The sequence below is a fragment of the Arachis hypogaea genome, chromosome 9, assembly GCF_003086295.3.
Source record: "Arachis hypogaea cultivar Tifrunner chromosome 9, arahy.Tifrunner.gnm2.J5K5, whole genome shotgun sequence".
NCBI classification, from domain to species: Eukaryota; Viridiplantae; Streptophyta; class Magnoliopsida; order Fabales; family Fabaceae; genus Arachis; species Arachis hypogaea.
This window is the reverse complement of record NC_092044.1, coordinates 7833407-7855971: the sequence shown is the minus strand read 5'-3', so window position 1 is coordinate 7855971 and position 22565 is coordinate 7833407. Positions and strand designations below refer to the sequence as shown.

General features: G+C 33.8%; 1 protein-coding gene and 1 non-coding gene across 2 annotated transcripts; one reads left to right on the top strand and one right to left on the bottom strand.

Moving 5' to 3' along the window:
- Positions 1–5762: 5762 nt before the first annotated feature.
- LOC112710210 (pentatricopeptide repeat-containing protein At1g02150) lies at positions 5763–8880 on the top strand. Its single transcript, XM_025762361.2, has 2 exons — positions 5763–6291; positions 7541–8880. Exons 1-2 carry the CDS (start codon positions 5911–5913, stop codon positions 8777–8779), a joined length of 1620 nt encoding a protein of 539 aa, XP_025618146.1. The 5' UTR covers positions 5763–5910; the 3' UTR covers positions 8780–8880.
- An 8695-nt stretch (positions 8881–17575) lies between these two features.
- On the bottom strand, positions 17576–17771 carry LOC112713185 (U2 spliceosomal RNA). The gene has a single exon (XR_003158159.1). It is a non-coding gene; the product is annotated as a U2 spliceosomal RNA (small nuclear RNA).
- Positions 17772–22565: the final 4794 nt, after the last annotated feature.

Below are 22565 nucleotides of genomic sequence, written 5' to 3'. Positions count from 1 at the left end.
CAATGTATATAACATATCACATACTACTAGATTACAAAAAAGTAAAAAAGTTTATGATGATAAATAAAACAGCCTTGTCCACAAAATTGTTCAAATAGTCTAATAACCAAAAAACAAAACATGCACAGCAGTCTTCATCATGGGTCCTATGTCTCTGTTGTAGACCTTTGCATGGCCCCACCTTCACTTGGGCCACCTTGGTCAGTTGGTGCAGCTGGGCCATTGGTTCTCCCGGAAACTCCTCTTGGGACCAGTTTTGATGGTCTTGGCCAGGATTTGGTTGTTGTCTCAGACTTAGAGTTGGCATAAACTATTGAAACCCCTCCCTCATTGCTGGGCTTGCAACATTCATGGTTTCAGTTGAGACCATAGGGTTAGATTTGGGTCTTGGAGTTGTAGCAATATCATTAGGGTTCTGTTGTTCGGGTGCATTAGTTGGAGGGTTTTCTTGGAGTGGTGGTGGCTGTGCAGGGTTTTTCAATTGCAGCAGCAGCTTCCTCTGCTTCTATAGCTGCTACCTCATCAGCCATATTAGCCTGTTTTTTTTGACAACTCCTACTGTTGTGGTCACTCTACAACATATAAACATTGTTGGTGTAAATATAATATTATGAGTGAGTTTTAGAAACAATACATAAAACATGATATTCATACCTCACCACAGTAATTGCAAATTATTGTTCCATATCTTCTTTTAAGCTTATATGGGTTGGAATTTGGTCTTGTCTCATTTTTCTCCTTTCTTCTCTTTTTTCTTGGTCTGTTAATAAGTGTCTTGTAATGAGGGAACAGTGGAGGATATCCATGCCTCAGCTTCAGCAGTTTAAAGTCCCTTTGGTCCCTCAACTTCTCCTCCAGCTGTTCAATAACCCACTTTCTATCAGCTGATTTGTTGGTGTGGCTTCTTGTACAAACATATTGATTGACAAACGTCTTTACTTGAAAACTCTTTGGTTCATTAGACCTTCAACAGTAGATAGTCCAAGGACAGTTGGCTTCACAACAAATTGCCTTACACCTTATAGGTTCCAATCGGCTAAACATGATACTCCTTTCAATTTGTATATTGAACTTCCTAACTGCTCTTTTGAATTGGTCCATAGTTTCGAATTCCATCCCCAGCTCAAAATGTACGGAGCCAAAAGCAGCATTCGGGTTCCCTTGAGGCCAAACAGTGCGCTCTGCCTCATAGTCACTATCACAGCCTGATGAATAAGGGATGTACAGCTCCTCAGACTCATATTAATGGTAATCTGGGTTAGAGTCATCATCATCACTCTCTGAAGACTCACAGGTTGTACGAGGGACAAATATTTTTAGAGTTTCACCTATGCCTCCTTGCACAAAGGTCTGTCCACTAGGAGCTGGCCTCTTGTAAGAATTTCTTCTGTTTTTTTGTTTTCCTCTTGATTCCTAGGTAAGTACCTCATTTTGTACAAGGTTGGATTGTGATTGAGTTCCAGCTTCAGAATGTGTTGGTGGTCCAATTTGTGTGGTTTGGGTTTGGGCCACAGGTGGTGTGTATTGGGCTTGGGCACATGGGGTGTGTGGTGGGCTTGGGCCACAGGTGTTGGATTAAGTTGTTTGGGTTGGACTTGGACTTGGACTGTAGGTGAGATTGTTTTGGACTTGGACTGTGGGTGAGATTGTTTTGGTGGTTCAGATTGTGTGATTTTTTGTTGTCTTTCCCTTGGGTTGGTTCTCTTAGTTGAAGGTAATGATCTCTGGGATGACTTCTGGCCTACTGTTGTTGTTAGTTTTCTTGGCCTCAGAATTCTGGCCGATTTTAGAGTCATTTGTGCCCTCTTCTTCGTCCTCCCACTAGGTGAAATTATAGTATTTGCATTTACATTGGATGGTGCTGTTTCAGAGGTAGGGACATCTTCTGCATCTACGTCAACCACCTCAACCTCAGTTGGAATGTCTACAGTATGCTCCCAATACATATGTACCACCCTATCATCATTTCTAATTGCATCCTCATACATGTTCACCACATCCCTATCAAGCCTAAGTAGCTTAAGAGCAACACCACCTCCAGCATCAGGCTTTTCCCAGTAAAAATCCTTCCAATGAATATATCCCAAATCCTTGAATAACCCCTCCATGAAAAACAGGTTCAGCGTATCCACATTGACTCTCGGTATTAAGGACACTTGACCACCACTGTATACTGTAACCCCTTTTGAGTTTCTCTCCAACCTCCCCCTATGGTGATACACAAGCGTGATGTGACTTGATATCTATGAAGAAAATAAAACCCTCATAATCACTACTAAATCCAGAAAACTCTCATTTTTTTCGGACAATCACAAACTAGTAACTAAACAAAGATCTAATAGCATGTTCGATCATAATAGATACAGTGGGAAGTTCAAAAGATATTACCTTTAGATCGTCGCTGACTCCAGTGTGTGATCGTCACTGTAGTGGTGTGGGTTGCCTTCTTCGAGTAAACTAGCAAAGTATTTCTCCAACGATCAAGTGAGTCACGACTTCAGAGCAATGCCATTAGCTCTGTGCTAGGGCTCTCTAATTCTCTCAACGTGCAAACTATCTTACATTAAACAACAAGAGACCTTGAAGGTTCATAATTCAATAAAGAGAACGAAGGGTTTCAACCTTAATTTTACCTAATTAATCATTAAAATAAAATATTTTTTCTGAGTTGGCACTAAATGGACAGCTCACTCAAACTAAAGGTGCCAGCAAGGAGTAAAGAGAGCCACATGTCCACTCAAACTAACGACGCCACACACTGATGGTCGGAAAGGTGAATGTGTCCGACAGAGTGTATAATTACTGTGCACACGTGACTCATTAAATGATTGAAGTGTATTTGTATCCAGCGTGTGAACTTTCAGGTGTAATTTTATTCCTTCTTCCTTGATTTTATATTAAAGAAAATCAAGTAAGTCATATCACCATCTTGTTATCCATCTCTTCCCTCTAGGAATGTCAATGGGGCGGGATGGGAGCGGGGGAAGCCTTCCTGCTCCCCGTCCCCGCCCCGTTCCCCGCCATGGGAAATAATTATCCCCATCCCCGTTTCCCGCATTTTCCACGTTTCCCGCGGGGCCCCATTCCCTATCTCCCTATGTTTAACATTCATATGGAAATTATAATAAAAAAAATAAAAAAAAACAAAAGACGAACTACAAAATATTATTACAAACACACAAACATATCTTATCCAATATTATATGTCCAGAAATATAACATAGCAAATCATAATCCATAAAATAAAATCTTGAATAATAGGGTTAGGGTTTTTCAATGAGTGAAGTTACTAAAAAAACTCCTATATTAGAAATAAAGTAAGGGTTATTAAGTAAGTTAAAAAATTCAGAGAATTATCGGGGATGGGGCGGGGATCCCCGCTTGGGTCCCCGCGCCTGTCTCGGGGGAATTTCGCTCCCCATCCCCATCCCCACGGAAAAAATTTTCCACCATTGTGCCCCATTCGGAGCGATCCCCGCCTCTTGGAAATTTTTGACACCCCAGTTCCCTCCTCTCCCAATACCAACAAAGAACAAATTATGTTTTAAATTTATTTTTAAATATAAAATTATGAAATAAATATTAATTTTATTATTAGTTAAATGATGATGTATCGCATTAATAAATTAATTTATGATACGTGAAACTACCTATATTTGCATACTATGTGACATGATATGTAATATAACATATCATCATTTTTCCAATGTAAAAAAATTAACTTTAATCATATTAATTTGAGATATATAACTTTTGAAAAATCAAATCGATACTAACTTTATCTTTCAAAAGATATTTTTAACATTAACTCATTTTTTAATATTTATAGGAATTTTTTTATCATGTGTTCTCGGCGTGTCACACACCAAAGCAAGGAACATTTTGGGAGTGAATTTGTTGGGCGTGTGAAATGCCAAATAATTGGCATGTGAAACGCCATGCATGCAATCTTGTTGGCCTTCTAGAATCATGGTCTGGCGTGTCACGCCCCTGTGTTGGCGTGTTGCACGCCAGGTTCTTTGCTTTAGATTGCATGGGCATGTTGCATGCCACCTGTCCGGCTTGTGAAACCCCTCCTATAGGATATTTTTTTGGTTGTTTTCTTTTGTTTGTGTCCACTTCTCTTTTGTTGTCTTTTTTTTTTTACATTTAACAAGAAATCAAAGGACCAAAAGTACTAATAAAATATTATATAAAAGCACATGATAATCAAGCAAAAAGTCATCAATTTCATCTAAGAAATATCCAAGAAAAGTACTTAAAATGTTCACGCATCACATTCTTTCAATCCCATCAGAAATCAAGAGTGAGCACCCAATCCAATTCCTGTCCATTCTAAATTAGGACAAGTCGACCCCTGTCAAAAAAATACACCCACGTCGACCCTGTCCGTCCCAAAAGTGAGCCATCGCAGCCCCTCCATGGTGTCCCTTGACCAAACTTGACGGAAAAATCCCACTACTCCTGGTTTCTCCTCCATTGAACGTTCCATACTTCACCAGCATCTCAACCCATGGCTTCTTCTTCGTTGATGGGCTCTCATGAGACAATGACGATGACGAAGAGTTCATCTTCTGGCAGAGGTATCCCTTTATGGCATACAATCCCTGCTCCACTACTTTCGGTGGCGGTGACATGAGCGAATTACCATCGACACAGCTTCTAGAGCTTGTTGAGGCAGGCAATGGAAGGAGGCAAAGAGGTGATCCTATTGTAGTTGATGTCAAGTTTGATGAAAGAGAAGAGGAAGCCAATGGAGTAAGGGAAAGAGCGGAGGAAGTGGAAGTTTTGGCTAATGTTAAGGGTTTCGAGGCTGATGAGGTTTTCGAGGTTGTTGGGGAGGGAGTGGAGGCAGTTGAGACGGGCGTCGAGGACCTTGAGAGAGGTGAGGTGTGAGGTGGAGTGTGAAAGGAAGAGGAGTTTGTTGGAGTTCACTGATAGCTTCTTCAGTTTTCTCAGTTCCAAACTAATGCTTTCTGGAAGCTGCATCAGTTTGTTGAAGTTGGCGTTCATCATCTGTTTCTCCAATGATCTGCAATTGTCAATGGTTTTGGAAGGATATTCGATGAGGTTTCCAACAATATTCAAGACCTTAAGTTTACAAAGACGGCCAATGGAGTTCGGTAGGCTTTTAAGCTAGTTCGAGTGTGCGTCCAATACCACCAACTTCACCACATTAGTGCCACATAATATTTTTTCGTCAAGTTTGGTGTATTTTTTTTACAGGAGTCGTCTTGTCGTAATTTAGAATAACTAGAGATCGAGTTAAGTGTTCACTTCAAAAATCAAACCGTTTTGGATCCAATTTTAATTCCAGTTTTAGAAGAACCGAATTCCAATGAAATTCCAAAACTGTATGTCTTATTATAAAAAAATTATAAAATTAATAATTAAAATTAAAAAATTTGATATATTTAACTAAATTATTATTTATTAAATTTTTTTAACGTTTAACTTCGCAAATATGATATAATTTTAATATAATTATTCAATATATTTAACAAAATAATTATTTAATTATTTTTAACTATTAATGAAAAACCAAGTTGGGTTGGTCTAGTGGTTAGCTCACTAGTCCGCTTAAGCAAGTGTCGGGGGTTCGAATCCCGCCTTGTGCATGCAGCAACCCATTGGCCAGCGGCAAACCCTTAAATGGAGCTCAGTACCGTGGCGGATTAGTCCTTGGCCTGCCGGGCTGGGGGATACCGTGGGAAACCAAAAAAAAAAAAAACTATTAATGAAAAACAAAAACAATTAAGTTTGCAAATTTTGACCGTTTAAGAATTGCATGGGTTTAATGGATTTGTTATAGCAGCGTCATCCCCTTCCATAGTGGTGTATTGCTATCTTGAAAGCCTCAAAATCTGAAACAAAAGAAAAGAATCCATTTGTGTTTGTGCATTATCGAAAATGCTCCTTCAACAATTTGTGTCTCTCAAAAACCCTAACACTCCTCACATTCTCTCCTCTTCCCTCTCTTATTCTTCGGCAACACTTCCCTCCGTCTTCAACCCTTCTTCTTCCACCTTCCCTCACGCGCAACTCACGTGTCCTCGCACCCTCTCTGTCACGTGCACTGCCTCCAACGCCCAAACCGTGGGTTACAGGCGAAAACCCGCTGAACCGTGGAAAGCTATATGCAAGAGGATATCGTTGATTGAGAAGCCGGAAGTGGATTCTTCTACTGTGTTGAATCAGTGGGAGAGTAAAGGAAAATGGATCAAGAAATTGGATGTTTGTAGAGTCATCAAAGACTTGAGAAAATTCAACAAGCATAGGAGGGCACTTGAGGTATAATGCAATGTTCAAATCCTGTCTTCTTTTTTCGCTTTATGTTGAATTAATGTCTGTTGATATACCTTTCTACTTGGATATTTTAAGTTAAGGGTTTTGAAGTGAAGTGTTAATATGCTAAGTTTAACAATTGATTGATAGTATAGTTTGTTTTGTTTAACTTTATTGAGTAGCTTGATTTATTGGGAATCTGATAATATAGATGGTATATTTTGGTAGGAATAATTCTGACCCTTGAGGTTGAATCATATACATGAATGAGTTCTCTGGTGATTATTCTTTTGAGTTTTTACATGAATATGATTCTATAGATTGGTGTCTACGCACGCATTTTCAGTAGATGTGTATCCACTATCCAGCTTTAATTTGCATCTGAATCGAGATATTCAAGATTGTCGAGTTAAATATGTAGCATTGCCATTGATTTTGTTGCATACATTTGCATTGTGTTGTCTTAGGACTTTTATTTCAAGGGGTTTTGGCATTTGCTTTTATGATGAAACTGAAATATCTGAAATATATGCTGTCAATGTAGCTAAGTGTTCTAAGCTTAGATAGATATACAACATAGCACTTGGAAGTGTGCAGTTTGGTGATGAATTGCACAGGAATAAGATGTTATATTGTAGTTATTGTAATAGGTAATGGTAATTGGTGAATTAGTAGTATCGTATATGTATACCTATAAACGCTATCCATCTGTATAGTTCATTCTTATGTGAGATTAATAAAATTTCTGAGGTTATAGGATTAACTCAAACCAGGCCTTACCAGGAGGCCTTATACATTAACCATCTTTGAACTATGGATCACTCTTAAAATAGGAGAAAGAAAAGAAAGAACATTTCTTCTTCTCATTTGGCAATGCAAGGAAGTTATAGCATATTGCAAAGTTCCTACAGAACCATATGTGGTTGCAGTCTGTATCAAAGGTTTCTCAAGCAGAAGAGTGAGTGTGAGTGTAGACTTATGACTTGTGAGACTATGCATGATTGATTCTGTTGAAGCTCTAAAGTCTTAGAAATGTGCTTTATTTAGTATTATAATAATACACACAATAATATAGGATGAATAGATATACAACCACATAATTTATTATGTAATTCATATATTACCATTTTGTAATCTTGTGCTAACCGTGATTCCAGAATTGTTGTTTGTGATCGATTATGTAATCTTCATTACCTTGTAATGTGTTAACATCTACCATGAACAGTGTTGAGAAAGTAATTTCCAAATTTTGCAGGTATATGATTGGATGGACAGAAGACCAGAGAGATATAGAATAACTCCGAGTGACATTGCAATTCAGTTAGATCTAATTGCCAAAGTTCATGGAGCTCCTAGTGCAGAAGCAGTTTTTCTGAGGCTGCCTGATAAGGCAAAAAACAAGAGGACATATGGAGCCCTTTTGAATATATATGTGCAGTTTCAGTTGAAGGAAAAGGCAGAATCTTTATTCGACACAATGAAGAGTAAAGGTCATGCAATTGAATCATTAACATTCAATGTAATGATGACTCTGTACATGAACTTCAAGGATTATGATCAGGTTGATATGTTGGTTTCAGAAATGATTAAGAACAACATAAAGCTGGATGCCTATTCATATAATATCTGGCTATCTTCTTGTGGATCTCAAGGATTAACAGAAAAGATGGAACAAGTGTTTGATCAGATGACAAAGGATCCTAACGTAGTTCCTAACTGTTCTACATTCACGACAATGGCTACAACTTACATTAAGATGAATCTGTTTGAAAAAGCAGAAGAGTGCATAAGAAACGCTGAGAGCAAAATCGAAGGTCGGGACAGAATACCTTATCATTATATCCTAAGTTTATATGGAAGTATTGGAAAGAAAGATGAAGTTTATCGCGTGTGGAATAACTATAAATTAAGTTTTCCCAGTATACCAAACTTGGGATACCATTCCGTTATTTCTTCCCTGGTTAGAATGGATGATATTGAGGGTGCAGAAAATCTCTATGAGCAATGGGTTTCAGCAAAAGCATTTTATGATCCTAGAATAGGAAACCTTCTCATAGGTTGGTATGTTAAGAATGGCAATACAGATAAAGCTATTAGGTTCTTTGACAGGATGAAAGAAGATGGTGGAGTTCCAAATCCAAGTACTTGGGAGCTTCTATCTATGTTGCATATTGCAGATAAAAGGGTAACTGAATCTCTGTCTTGCTTGAAAGAAGCTTTTGTGGCTAAAGGTTCAAAAAGTTGGAGACCAAATGCTACAAACTTGGACGCGTTCTTTAAGCTTTGTGAGGAACAAGGAGACATGGCATGCGCAGATGATTTGATCGAGTTGTTGAAGAAATCAGAATTTGTTAAAGATGAAGTTTATGCATCAATGATTGGCTTATCTGATGGTACCATTGGCAAAGGTGAATGTTCAAGTAAGATTGATGCAGTAGATAAAACTATGGATGATAACTCGCAAATGTTGAACCAAATGGAAAGTAGTTTTTGATTAATTTTTTTTTCCGGTTTCTTTTTTAGATGTGGATACTGTCGTAGTTTTTGTGTTTAGGTTTTTTATTTAAATAAATAAAATTTAAATATTTGGAGATATACGCAAATTTAAAAATGGTTACAAAATTACGCAACAATTTCTTAATGGGTTACCACTTAGCACGGAGTATAGCAACTCCATTGTTATAGGGAAGTAAAATCTCCATTATCTGCTACAACATATCGCCATAATTATTCTGCTATAACTTCAAAGAGGATTGAAGGTTACGGAATGATCATAATAACCTATCTTTATTTTGAGTGATTCACTTGGTTTTGGCTTTTAAGAATGGGAGAATAAACAAGCATTAAGCTGTGCTGTAACATGATTTCTTATGGAGAATAAGTGTATCAGCCAAAAGGGATAAGCTCTTGACACAGCTCCTTTTCTAAATTACCTTTCAGCGCAGTAATCTTAACTCTGAACATATTTATATTTATTAGGTGCACTTTGTTTCTTTCCCCATAATCACTAAGTACTTACTATTATTTACAAATTATTTTTGGTGCTTCTGGTGTTAGACCGTTTTTATCTAAACCTCAGTTTTTCCAACACTTTTCCCTTACCATTCTGTTGCTTCTAAAACTAAAATTCATAAAAAAACACTATAACTTATGTTTGGATGTCTATTTATGACTTTGCTTATCTACCGAAAAAACAAAATTAGCGACGAAGTTAAAACTTTTACGCGGAATTGTTATTTAAACAACTAAAAATAATCCTACAATCAACTGTTACAATAAATATGGAAAAGGGTCCAAATATAAAAGATTACAATGAGGGTAATTTGGACTTAACCTACTTTTCTTATTGTAGAAGTTAGTTGGAGAGTTATCTTTAGTTGTTTACTAACAATGCTTCAAAAAATGTTGTCTTTTTCCTTCTCTCGTTTTGGTTTATAAATTAAGAATTTAATTTTGATGCATTGTTAGTGTAAAGTAATTTTATACGTGCATTCAATTACGTAATATTACATCAGTAAAAATAATTACATTTCATATTAATTACGTAAATGATTATCTAAAAGAATAAATGTGACGGTGCATCAAAATTAAACCCATGACTACTCCTTTTGTTTGTGAGGTTGTATATGTTCTTGTCATTGTAAGATTTGTGATGAAATTACACATTTTATACATAGTGAGAACTCAGGTGAAGTCGACTTCACGTGAAGTTGATACTTGAGAGTCATTAGATGATTTGACTGATTTGACTAAATTTTTATCCAACGGCTCTCACGTATCAACTTCACGTGAAGTCGACTTCACCTGAGTTTCTACCTTTATACATAGTTACATACCATACACTTATATAATTGACGGATAAGTATACTTTATGTAAACCAAGTTGAATCCATTCAATAATTTTTCAGCATAAGGAAATAATTCCAGCTACATCATGTTACATAGAAAAATGAAAATCGTTGAAGGAAATTGGAACATATGTATAGTATGATTACATTGGCCACCTAATATACTCGGTAGTTCATATTACTTACGTTTTAATGAACTACTGGAATTAACCAAATGGTAAAGTTCATGTTTCATTCCATTGGGAAGCTTCCAATTAAAATGGTAAAGCAATTGAGAAAGTGGCAACTCCATTTGGTGTAGCAAAGGCAATACCCACACAAATTCTCCTTCCGGCGCCAAATGGAATCAATTCAAAGTTTGTACCTTTGAAATCAATTGAACAACTGTCGAGTCTCTCAGGCTCAAAACTCTATGGCCTCTGCATGACTAGTCCAATATTAAATAATAGTATGGACAATTTACCATAATAAATAAATTGACTTCCAAATTTACTAGAATATACATTTTATAAAATGGATATCGAAATGCATTTTTTTTATAAATTATATAAACCGCGACAGGGATCTTGCAGTTCACAAATGCACGTAATCCGCTACAGGAGTGTCGCGGTTTACATTCGAAGCAAAGCATCATATAATCCGTGGTAGGTATGTCACGGTTTATGTGTGATTTACAAACGTGTATAAACCGCTACAGAGGTTCTAGCGGTTTATGCTTTAGTGTGGATTTAGTTCATTTTTCATGGAGTATGAATTATTGGATGAAACTTTGGTTTGCCTTTTTTATGTATGGGGCAACATAGGTTGAGATCTTGAGATGTTGTGTTTATTTATTTATTTTTGTTCTCTTTTTTTTTTTCAAACTATGCCTTCTCTTACTATGAGCTCATTTCATTTAAGTTCTCTGCCATTTTGATTAAGGGAATCTCAATGATGATCCTGATTCTTTCTTCAAGTTTAAGAATAATTTATTTTTATATAATATCAAATATGAAATAAATTATAATATTAAAATAATCAATTACATTTATATATATAAACCATTAAAAAATAAGACTAGTAAGTTAATCTATTATTCATCATAATTTTTTTTTGTTTGGTGACTGAAATAAACTAAACAAAAAAAGCAAAACAAAGGATCTGTTTAAATAGAGGGACAATCCTTTTTAAGACTACTCTTAAACTCCTCCCAAGGTAAAGGGAGCTCTACATGAAAAAGTTATAACTTTATCGCCATCTTTGCTATAGTATCTGCCACCGTGTTTGCATCTCTCATAATCAAACGAAAGTCAACACGTCAATTCCAATGCATGGTATCTCTTATTTTGAGCACCAATGGATCAATAAACCCAAAACCATTTTGGTGATTAGTAACAAGATTAAATACTTTCACATAATCTGTCTCACAAATAACATCTCGTTGACTCACATTCCAAACTAAGAGATATCCTCTCCAAATAGCAAACAATTCTCCTTAAAGAATACTATTACTCTCAATCACTCCCAAACACCCCATTTGCCAACTCTCATTACAATCTCTAATAATACAAGCAAAACCAATACTATCACAATTAATCACTTTTTCCGGAGGCCAAATTTCATGAGAATTAAAGATGTCATTATTTCTTACTCGCCATACCCACTAAAGTCCCGAAAAGAACTTGAACGTATACTCTCTGCTATGATACAAGAACCAGTTCTTCAAATCCAAAGGATGACAAGAAATATCCAACCTACGCCATACAAGCTGAGCTTTTGGACAATCCCGAATACAATATAAAACTGATTCCTGGTTAGAAAGATATTTTGGGCACCTATCCGATGATGACATCCCTCTTCTAAAGCGAAAACTTGCGCCTCCTTAAGACACAACCAAGCCAAAAACTTGTGCTTTTCCGGAACAAGCTAATGCCAAAGCCAAAACCAATTCTCTCGCTCCTCCCAACCAAAAAGTTTCTTACACAACCACAAGTAACCATTGTGAGTCATAGACTTTGGCAACAGACCCAAACTAATACCAACCCACTTTCGGACTTGCTTGCACATATGGATTGTAAGAGAGAATATTACCTTTCAGATTTTGAGATAAATGAGAATAAAGAGTATCTAAATGCCACCTACCAACCGACCAAATATCTTGTATCCGGAGATTCGAATTAGAAATGTGAACATAATCCATCTCGTTAGATAACCGTCGCAATACCATCCCCAAATAAAGACCCTACTAATGCAAAGGTCTTAGACTTTTCTACACCAATGACCTTATCTCTAAAAGAGACCTTAGATGACTTTTCTAAACTCTCTCGAAAAGAACCCTCTTTAACACCGGATACACACCCTCCCACACTCTCCCCTTATCTCTTCCGATGGTCATCCTTCTCACCGTGTTTCACATTCAATCGCTCGTCCCCGCTCTCTCCTTCTCTCATTCTCTCTGAGTACGGAGTACGTACTCTTTCTCTGTTAGGGTTTCTAATCAAAAGGATCATCATAACTCTTTTAATTCAGGTAGTATGTATTCAGTACTAAATAAAAAATTTAACAAATATACTTGTTCAATCCTATATTTTAGAACTAAATTGACTATAAATTCAACAAATGTATTTCATATTTAATATTATATAAAAATAAATTGTTAACTTAATAAAAATTTAAATAACTAAAAATATACATTTAATAAAAATATAATTTTTTATTTTAAAACTAGTTACTTCTGCTTCGGATAGTTATGGCCAGAATCTTGGGCGAAAGGATCCGTTCTTGTGGAGCAGGACCTTCCTCACTTCTGCCGTGATTTTCATTCACCTTGTATCCTCAAGCCCTAGAGAGTGTCGAAGTGAAGTCCACACTGTTTTAAAATAAATTACAATCTTAAAATAATTAATTGTATTTATATAGATTAATTATTAAAAAATGAAATTAGTAAGTTAATCTATTATTCACTATAATTCTTTTAATTCAGATAGTACGTACTCAAATAGTACTCAGATAGTACGTATTCAGTACTAAATAAAAAAATTTAACAAATTAAAAATATTTTTATTATAGACCAGTTAAATATATTTTTATTATTTTCAACATTTAGAAATATAGTATCTTTAAAAAAATTAGATGTAAAAAATTAAAAATAAAAAACGAAATCTAAATCTGTTCTTAACAACCTCCTTCTCTTTTTCCACGATGAGATGTGGGTGAAACACGGGAATGGATCCTCTCAATTATTAAAAAATATTGAGAGTGTAAAGTGTGATCTTTAACCTTTTATTACTTTTTTCTCATATTTATTCTTGGTCCTACTTATAAAATCAATAATAAGATATCACACTTTACTCTGTCAATTGAAAAAAAATTTACCATTGTCTCTGTGATTTAATATATTTTGGTATCCATTTTATAAAAGGGTAAGTTATCTGAATAAAATAAAAGAGAGAAAGCTTTACTGAATTACAACAATTATAATATCCTTACGTGCATGTTCTGTCTCATTATTATGTAAACCGTGTTAGGTAACCACAATTTATAATTTAAACATAAACCGTTGTAGGCAAGCATGATTTACTTGTGAATAAGATTGATCATAAACCGTGGTAGGTCACCATGGTTTACTAAGGCAGAAATATGAACATAAAATCATCTGTGTGTGAGTGTGTATGTGATTCAAGCTGTTGAAGAGATTATTACTACAATGGTAAGTGAAGAAGAGAATTTTCTTGTCTTAGTGCATTGCTCCGAAAAAATTAAAAAAATTAAAAAATATGGTGTGAAGTTCACTGACATTTTATTGTACCTTTGTTTATGATTTAAATTTTATAAAATGACGTATTGTATTAAATTATGATTATGACGATGGAATTCTCTATTTTACTGTATTTTTTTTTTCCTTCTAAATTGTGTATTATCCTTATATTTTTTGGGGCAATTTACCTAAATAAATAAATTGGGTGAAAGCTTTACTCAAATACATAAAACAGAAATCCCTTACGTACATGTGCATTTTCACACTTCTATGTAAACCGTGAAAAGCTACCACGGTTTCTGATTTTTAACATAAACCATGGCAACCTACCACGGATTATGGTGTTTGTGGTTTGTGTGTAAACCGTGACAAGCTCCAACGATTTATGAAGAGAGAAAGCTAAGCATAAACCGTGGCAAGCTCCCACGGTTTATGAAGTACAAAAAAGTTTAATATTACAAAAATAATTATAACAAAATAAAGTTAAAATAACAATCTAAATAAAAAAATTAAAATAAATAAATTTAAATTTATAGAATAAAATATTAAAATAAATCTAAATAAATAAATTTATATCAAAGTCAATATTAAAATTCCTAAATTTCGTTTTACTCCTCTAATATGTGTAAGTGTTTATATTTAAAAAAAACTAATTACAACTTAAAAATAATAACAACAAAAATCGTACCAAACTATATACATATATATTTTATATTTTAAAATTTAAAAATTAACAAATTCATAAAATTAGAAAAGAAATTATAAATTATTTTTTATTAAAAAAATAGTTACACTTTAAAAATTAATAATTAATTAATTATTTTAATTTTATAAAGATCAAACAACGCAAAGTATTTTTTTAAAGTATGTTTATTTTTTATATTTTTAATATTAAGATATCAATAATAATATTTTAAATAAAAAGATAGAAAAAATATTTATTTTCAACAAAAAAAATTTTTTAACAAATTAAAATCTTTTCAGTACAAAAAAAATATTATAAAATTTTTTGTAACAAAATAAAGTTAAAATAACAATTTAAATACAAAATACTAAAATAAATAAATTCGAATATATAGAATGAAATCTTGAAACAAATCCAAATAAATAAACTTACATTGAAGGTAATATTAAAATTCCTAGATTTCGTTTTACTCATCTATTATGCGTAAGTGTTGATATTTAAAAAATAATAATTGATTATCCGTCATCGACTTCTCTTAGCAAATTCATGAATCGAGACATAAGAGTCCTCTTAACTGAAGCATGTATTTTTAAATTTTTTTTAATTTTAATTTATGTCCAAATAATTTAAAATTAAAAAGTAACCACTTAAACAAATAATAATAATTTATAATTTAAAAGAGTAATCGGTAAATAACTTAAAATTTAAAAAATAATAAACTAAACAAATAACTTAAAATTTAAAAAATAACCACCTAAACAAAATAACTTAAAATTAAAAAAATAATAACCTAAGCAAACCAACTTAAGTAAATAACTTAAATTTAAAAAGTAACAATCTCTTTTAAATTTAATTTTTTATTATTTTGTTTTAAAAGAACGTTTTGTTTCCTTTTTCAAATTTAAACTCTTATTATTTTGTTTCGAACTTGTTTCTTACTACTACTTGCTTCTTATTATTTTGTTATTACTTTTAAATTGTTAATTTTATTATTAAACAACCGTCCTAATTTTAAAATAATTTATAAATAATTTTGTTTAAATTAGTTCAATAATATTAAGATTTAAATACTTAACAACCTTGCTAATAAATTCGAAAACTAAATCCTTATTGATATCTAACAACCTAACTAAATAATTTATATATTAATTTTTTTAAATTAATTCAATAATATTAAGATTTAAATATCTAACTATCTTGTTAATAAACTCAAAAACTAAATCCTTTTTATTATCTAACAATCTAACCAAATAATCTATTAATTTATAAATAAAATTACAAAAATTTTTAATAAAGACATTTAGGCAAATAATCTCAAAACTCACTATATGAGTGCCATGTCAGTAAAAAGTCTCTCCATTTGTATTCGATCTAGAGGAAATATTGTTTCAAATTTAAAAAGTAATAACTTAAGCAAATAATAAATTATAATTTATAAATAACATTTTAAAAATTTTTAGTGATGATACCTAAACAAATTATTAGTTCAACAATATTAAAAACTAAATACCCAACAACTTAAGAAAGCGTATTTAAAAATTTAAAAGGTAACAACGTAAGCAAATAATAAGTTATAATTTCTCACGTCAAACTCTTCATAAACCGTGGGAGCTTGCCACGGTTTATGCTTAGCTTTCTCTCTTCGTAAACCGTTGGAGATTGCCACGGTTTACACACAAACCACAAACACCATAATCCGTTGTAGGTTGTCACGGTTTATGTTAAAATAAAAAATCGTTATAGTTTCCCACAGTTTATACAGAAGTGTAAAAATACACACATACGTAAAAAATTTCTATTTTGTGTATTTGAATAAAACTTTTACACAATTTATTTATTTAGATAAATTGTCCTATTTCTTGGCTAAACCAATGTAACGTGTCCCATCCCATTGACCGTTAATGAAAGGAAAGTTTCAAGGAACGTCAATAAATATTTTTTTAATAAATTACCTTTACTTTTTACTTGATTTGTTTAAATTACCTTTTTTAAAATGAGGTGAATAAATAGTCTTTGCTGAATTTGAATCTATTTATTGTCATTCTCCTTTTATTTTAAAATAGATGTCTCTTTTATTTTTTAATTTTATTAAAAAATTTAATATATTTAGACTTAAGAAATAAAAATTTAAATAACGAGCTTCAAGTATATTTAGGTTTAGTTTGGTAAAATTTTTTAAAGAGATGTTTCTATTTTTCAAAAATACAAGCTCCTCATTTTGTGTTTGGTAAATTAAAAAGACAATGTACTTATACTCAGTTTTTAAATAATTTGAGTATTTTGAAAACAATTAAAGTAGAGTCTTTTAAAATTAATAGGTACTTTTTAAAATTTAAAAGTCTAATATAACATTATATATTAACTAATTTTTAAATTTAACACTTAAATTTATGTCTTTTATAATATTTTTAAATTTAAAAAATTATTTTCTCAAATATAATTATTATTGTTTGTATTTATTTTAAAAATTATTTTTAATTTAATTTACCAAATAAAATATTATAGTTTTTAAAAATTAATTTTTATAAATAAAAAATTTACCAAACTAAACCTATACTTCCAAGACAATCATGCCTGATATTTTTTATGAATTATGTATTTTTTATGAATTATGTATTTAACTATTTATGGATTATGTATTTAACTTTATGAATTATGTATTTAACTATTTATGGATTATGTATTTAACTATATAAATAGTGATAGCCAACAAAATTTTATATATATATTTTTTAACAATTTAAAAATGTTACATTGAGTAAAGAATTACATTCATTTTAATTAAATTGCCCTTTATAAAATATATATTCTGATAAAATTAAAAATCAAATTATATAATTTTGGTATTACCCTATTAGTCTGCTAGTATTCTTTTTTTTTTTTTTTGGTCTTGTGATAGTATTCTTTAATAGTTAAATTTTTTTATGCTAAATTTTATTTGTTGCATTCAAAACAAATTGTGAATCTACACAAGCATAACACCTAAAAGACAAAACCCAGAGAACCTTTTGAACTGAATTTACAGGGTGCGCCAGGCCCGTGCACTAGTGTAAGGCTTGGGCGACGCTTGACAGGCCCAGTAGCAAGCTACTGTAATGGCCCATCACCCTCAAAAAACAAATTTAATATCGTGTAAGCCAATGGCCTACATATCAGATATTAAACTGATAAGAACAGATACTACACTTGATCTTAGCCAAAAGGCCGAGAAAGGTATGCTTTAAAACATCAACAATTCTTTCTTTTATGCTAACGCCTTACCCCTTTGCTGTTCGGTCTCAACGATGTGAGTCATAAGGCGAGGATGCAACAATATAAAGAAAAAGAAAACACTACCCACAAGAACAATGTAGCTCCCTGACATACAGCAATGTTGTGTTACTCGTGTTTTGTCCACTATTTCTTCCTAATTAACATTCTCTTAGTTCCCTTATGATAGAGATCCACAGATGCAGGAACTAGATTAAGTAATATCCTATGAGTCTTTTTATGCAATTCTTCAGGCTCAGCCTTGGTTCTACACTTCTACTCATCATTTCAAGTTTTCAAATTTCAACAGATTTTTGTCCTGCTAAGTAAAGTGCCTAAGTGCACTGCTTCCTTCCTTAATAGCTGATATATTTCTCAATGGCGTATGGTATAGCATCAAGGACATGTATATGACTAGTGAAGTAACAATATTTTTTACAATACTAACATTTCAACACTTTAAACGCCAAAATTTAGTAAGTGAGAAATTTTGGGCAATTTACCAAAATAAAATAATAGAGTTTTAATATTACTAAAATACAACTTTTGATTCTTTGATACGAAAATTTAATTTTTCAGCAGTCTTTGTAATCTGTGGAAGGGATACCATGGATTATGAATCCATATAATATGTGGAAGGTAGGGGTGCACAGACCCGGACCGGCCCGAAGACCCGGCCCGGCCCCGAAGAAATTTGGACCGCAAAGACCCGGACCCGAAGTGACCCAGGGTGGACCCGGGGAAAATAAATGAAATAAAAAAGGGAAGTGAAGCCGGGACCGGGCCATGGCTTGGGTCACCCGGACCCGGCCCGGTGGCCCGGCCATATACACATTACACAAAAACGCGTTACAGACTTACAGCACAGGTTTGAGGTTTCTAATTAGGGGCTAGGGCAACACAGAACACGGCAACACGCATTCACTGCCTCGTGCCTCCTTCAGCAGCTCAGCGCCTCAGCCATTCACGCTCACCCCCACACCCCAAGTCCCCACTCCCCACTCCCCACTCCGGCTCTGGCAGTCGCCACTCCCCACGGCGCAGGCCGATCCGGTGACCCTGACCTCATCTTCTCTCCCCACGGCCCAGTCCGAGTCTCGTGGCATGCACCACGCAGTCGCCGACTCCTCCCTTTCTCATCTCTTCTCAACCCTCCTCCGTATTTCACCCCAGTCACCGCCGAAGGTCTTCGTTCGACGGACGATAGTGACGATGTACGGTGCTACCCTGCTTCTCGACGACATTGCTCTGCTCTGCTCTGCTAGTCCTGCTCCCTCTGCTCTGCTCTCTTCTCCGATCTTCTTCTCAGGTCTTCTGCTCAGGTAAGTAATTAATTTTATTATGTCATTAATATTCTGATTAAGGATTATGGTTTTTGATAAACAGAATTTGTGAATTTTGGTTGTAGGTGTTGATTTTCATTATTAGAACTCTGATTAGGTGTGGGTGTTGATGTGTGTTTAGCTTATTTTTTGTTCTGATTCACTGTTTACTACTGATTTCTGGGTTTACTAATTCTTTACTGAGTAGGTGTGGGTTTACTGATTCTTTACTGATTAGGTGTGGGTGTTGATGTGTGTTAAATGATTTGTTTAGCTGATTAGTTACTGATTATGTTGTTCGGTTGTTCTTATCTTGTTCTTGATCACTGTTTACTGTTTAGCTGATTTCTGGTTTTACTGATTTTTTACTGATTAGGTGTGGGTGTTGATGTGTGTTAAATGATTTGTTTAGCTTATTAGTTACTAATTATCTTGTTCAGTTGTTCTTATCTTGTTCTTGATCACTGTTTACTATTTAGCTGATTTCTAGGTTTACTGATTTTTTACTGATTAGGTGTGGGTGTTGATGTGTGTTAAATGATTTGTTTAGCTGATTTCTGGGTTTACTAATTTTTTACTAGTTTCTGGGTTTACTAATTTTTTATTGATTACTTGTTTCGTGTTATGATCATTAGTTACTGATTTTCTGGGTTTACTGATTTTGTACTGATTTCTAAATTTTTACTTGTGTTTACTGTATATTTACTGATTTGTTTTTTCATGTTTTATTATAAGATTTCTATCTTTCTGATTAGTTACTGATTATTGTTGAATTTGTTCTTGACTTTGTTTGTTTAGGTAACGAACAATGGGAGGAGGAGATAATTGCATTCCTCCAAAAATTATGGAGGAGAATAAAACAATGGAAATTGAAGCTGAAAATGTTGTTGTTCCTGCTATTGATGCTGCCACAACTCCTGCTGAACCACAAGCTAATGAAGAAAATTCTGATACAAACATTGAGAATCCAGAAGCTGCTCGAAGGGGAAAGAAATCGTATGTTTGGCAGCATTTTACTCAACTTCCGTTAACTGAGACAAAGGGACTGCACCAAGCTAAATGTAATCATTGCCAGAAAAAATAATGTTGTCATCCTACTAAACATGGCACAAATTCTCTAAATAAGCATTTAAAGAGTGCTCATAAGTGGATATTTACTAAAGAGGGGAAGAAGGATACACTTCATGGGTACATGCCCAAAATTGAAGAAGAAGAGGCTCTATGCAATGCTTTTAAGGGTTATAACTTAGAAGATTGTAAGAAGTCTGTAGCTGAGTTTGTTGTACTTGATGAAATATCGTTTAAAGTTGTCGAGGAAATTGGGTTTCGTAGGATGTTAAATCGATTTGAGCCAAGATTTACAGTACCATCTAGGATGACAGTCTCAAGAGATTGCTTTCAACTTTATTTAGATGAGAAGAAAAGGCTAAAAGAATGGTTGGCAAAGTCATGTGCTCGGGTTTGTTTGACAACAGATTGCTGGACATCAAATCAAAATTATACTTATATGAGCTTGACTGCACATTTCGTTGATGAAGAATGGATGTTACAAAAGAGAATTATAAATTTCTGTCAAATTGAGAACCACAAGGGTGACACTGTTGGAAGAGAAATCGAGAAATGCTTGAGAGAGTGGGGAATTGAAAAAGTCTTCACAATCATAGTGGATAATGCAACTTTGAATGATGGAGCTATTACTTATCTTCAAAGGAAATTAGGTGCAAGAGGTGGGTTGGTGTGTGGAGGAAAGTATATGCATGTGAGATGTTGTGCTCATGTTCTTAATTTGGTAGTGAATGAAGGAATTAAAGAGCAACACACTTCAATTGAAAGCATTAGAAATGCTGTAAGGTATGTTAGGTCCTCTCCTCAAAGGACTAAAAAATGTAAATATTGCATTGAGGCTGAATTAATTGAATCTAAAAGTCTTGTGTACTTGGATGTTCCAACTAGGTGGAATTCTACCTATCTAATGTTGGAACATGCCGAGAAATTTGAAAAAGCTTTTGATAGACTTTATGATCAAGAACCTGATTTTCTTAGATGGTTTGGAGAGGATAGTGGGGTAAAAAAGAAAATTGGTCCACCTACACCCCTTGATTGGCAACATGCTAGGTTATTCATGGATTTTTTGAGAGTTTTCTATGAGATAACTTTGACTTTCTCATCTTCCTTGCATGTTACATCTAACATATGTTTTCATGAAATTGCATCTGTTGCTTCTCAATTAACATCTTAGAGCCAAAATCAATCTGATTTGTTAGGAAGTATGGCATGCTCTATGAAACATAAATATGATAAATATTGGGGACCGGTTGACAAATTTAATCCATTGTTACTTGTTGCTGTTGTATTGGATCCTCAGTACAAACTAGATTATCTCTGTTGGTGTTTGGAGGATGTCTATGACAAGAAAGTATCTACTAGCATGACTGGTGTTGTTAAACTCACATTAGATACATTGCATAAGTTTTATGAAAAAGAGGTTGTCCATGATAAAGGAAGGGATGATGGTGGAGATTCATCTAGTATTGTATTGGATGACAATATTAAAATCTCAGCTGGTGCCAAGGGCGTTTCTGAAAATCGAGTGAATATGTGAAAAAAAACAAAAAAGAGAGAAGGCTAATGCAGATAGCAAGTCAGATGTGGAGAGATATTTGGCCGAGGATACTGTGGAAGATGAGAATTTTAATATATTGACTTGGTGGAAAGTAAATGCTTCAAAATACAGGATTCTTTCTCTCATAGCCCGCGACATCTTGGGTATTTCGGTTTCAACTGTTGCTTCTGAATCATGCTTCAGCACCGGTGGACGTGTGCTTGATGTCTTTCGTAGCTCTTTGTCACCATTAATGGCTGAAGCCTTGATATGCACTCAAAGTTGGTTGTGCCCTTCTAAACAAGACGTTGGAGATCAAGAGTTTGATCAATTTGATAACAGTCAGAAGATTGTTGAAGGTACATTTATGATATCTTTATTATTTGTGACTTATTTATTTCAAGTAATAATCTTTTATATGAAAAATGAGTAATTTTATATGTTTTGTAGGTTTCACTAATGCATTCACATCACAAGGAACAAGTTGACAACATTAATGGCTATTGATAGAGGATGATTATTCTTATGTATTGTAAACCTTAACATTTTATTATTAGAATGCATAAGACTTTAGACTAATACATATTATTGTGTTATTTATATTGACTTAAATATTTAGTTTTATTAGACAATATTAGTATAGAACTATTGATTGTGATGATGCTTTGGTATTGATTGTGATTATGTTTTAATTTTGAAGAAGGGTTGGTTATGGCCCGGTTTTCACCCGATTTTCATTCGGTTTAATTGTGGCCCGAAAGACTGTTGGTTTCATCGGGTCTAGGGCCGGGTCCGGGTATAATTAATAGACCCGGTCTATATTTCGGGCCGGGTCTGG

Coding starts and splice junctions, on each gene's coding strand:
- LOC112710210 (XM_025762361.2), top strand. CDS start 5,911: ATGCTCCTTCAACAATTTGTGTCTCTCAAAAACCCTAACACTCCTCAC. Junction 6,292..7,540: donor AGCATAGGAGGGCACTTGAG/GTATAATGCAAT, acceptor CAAATTTTGCAG/GTATATGATTGGATGGACAG.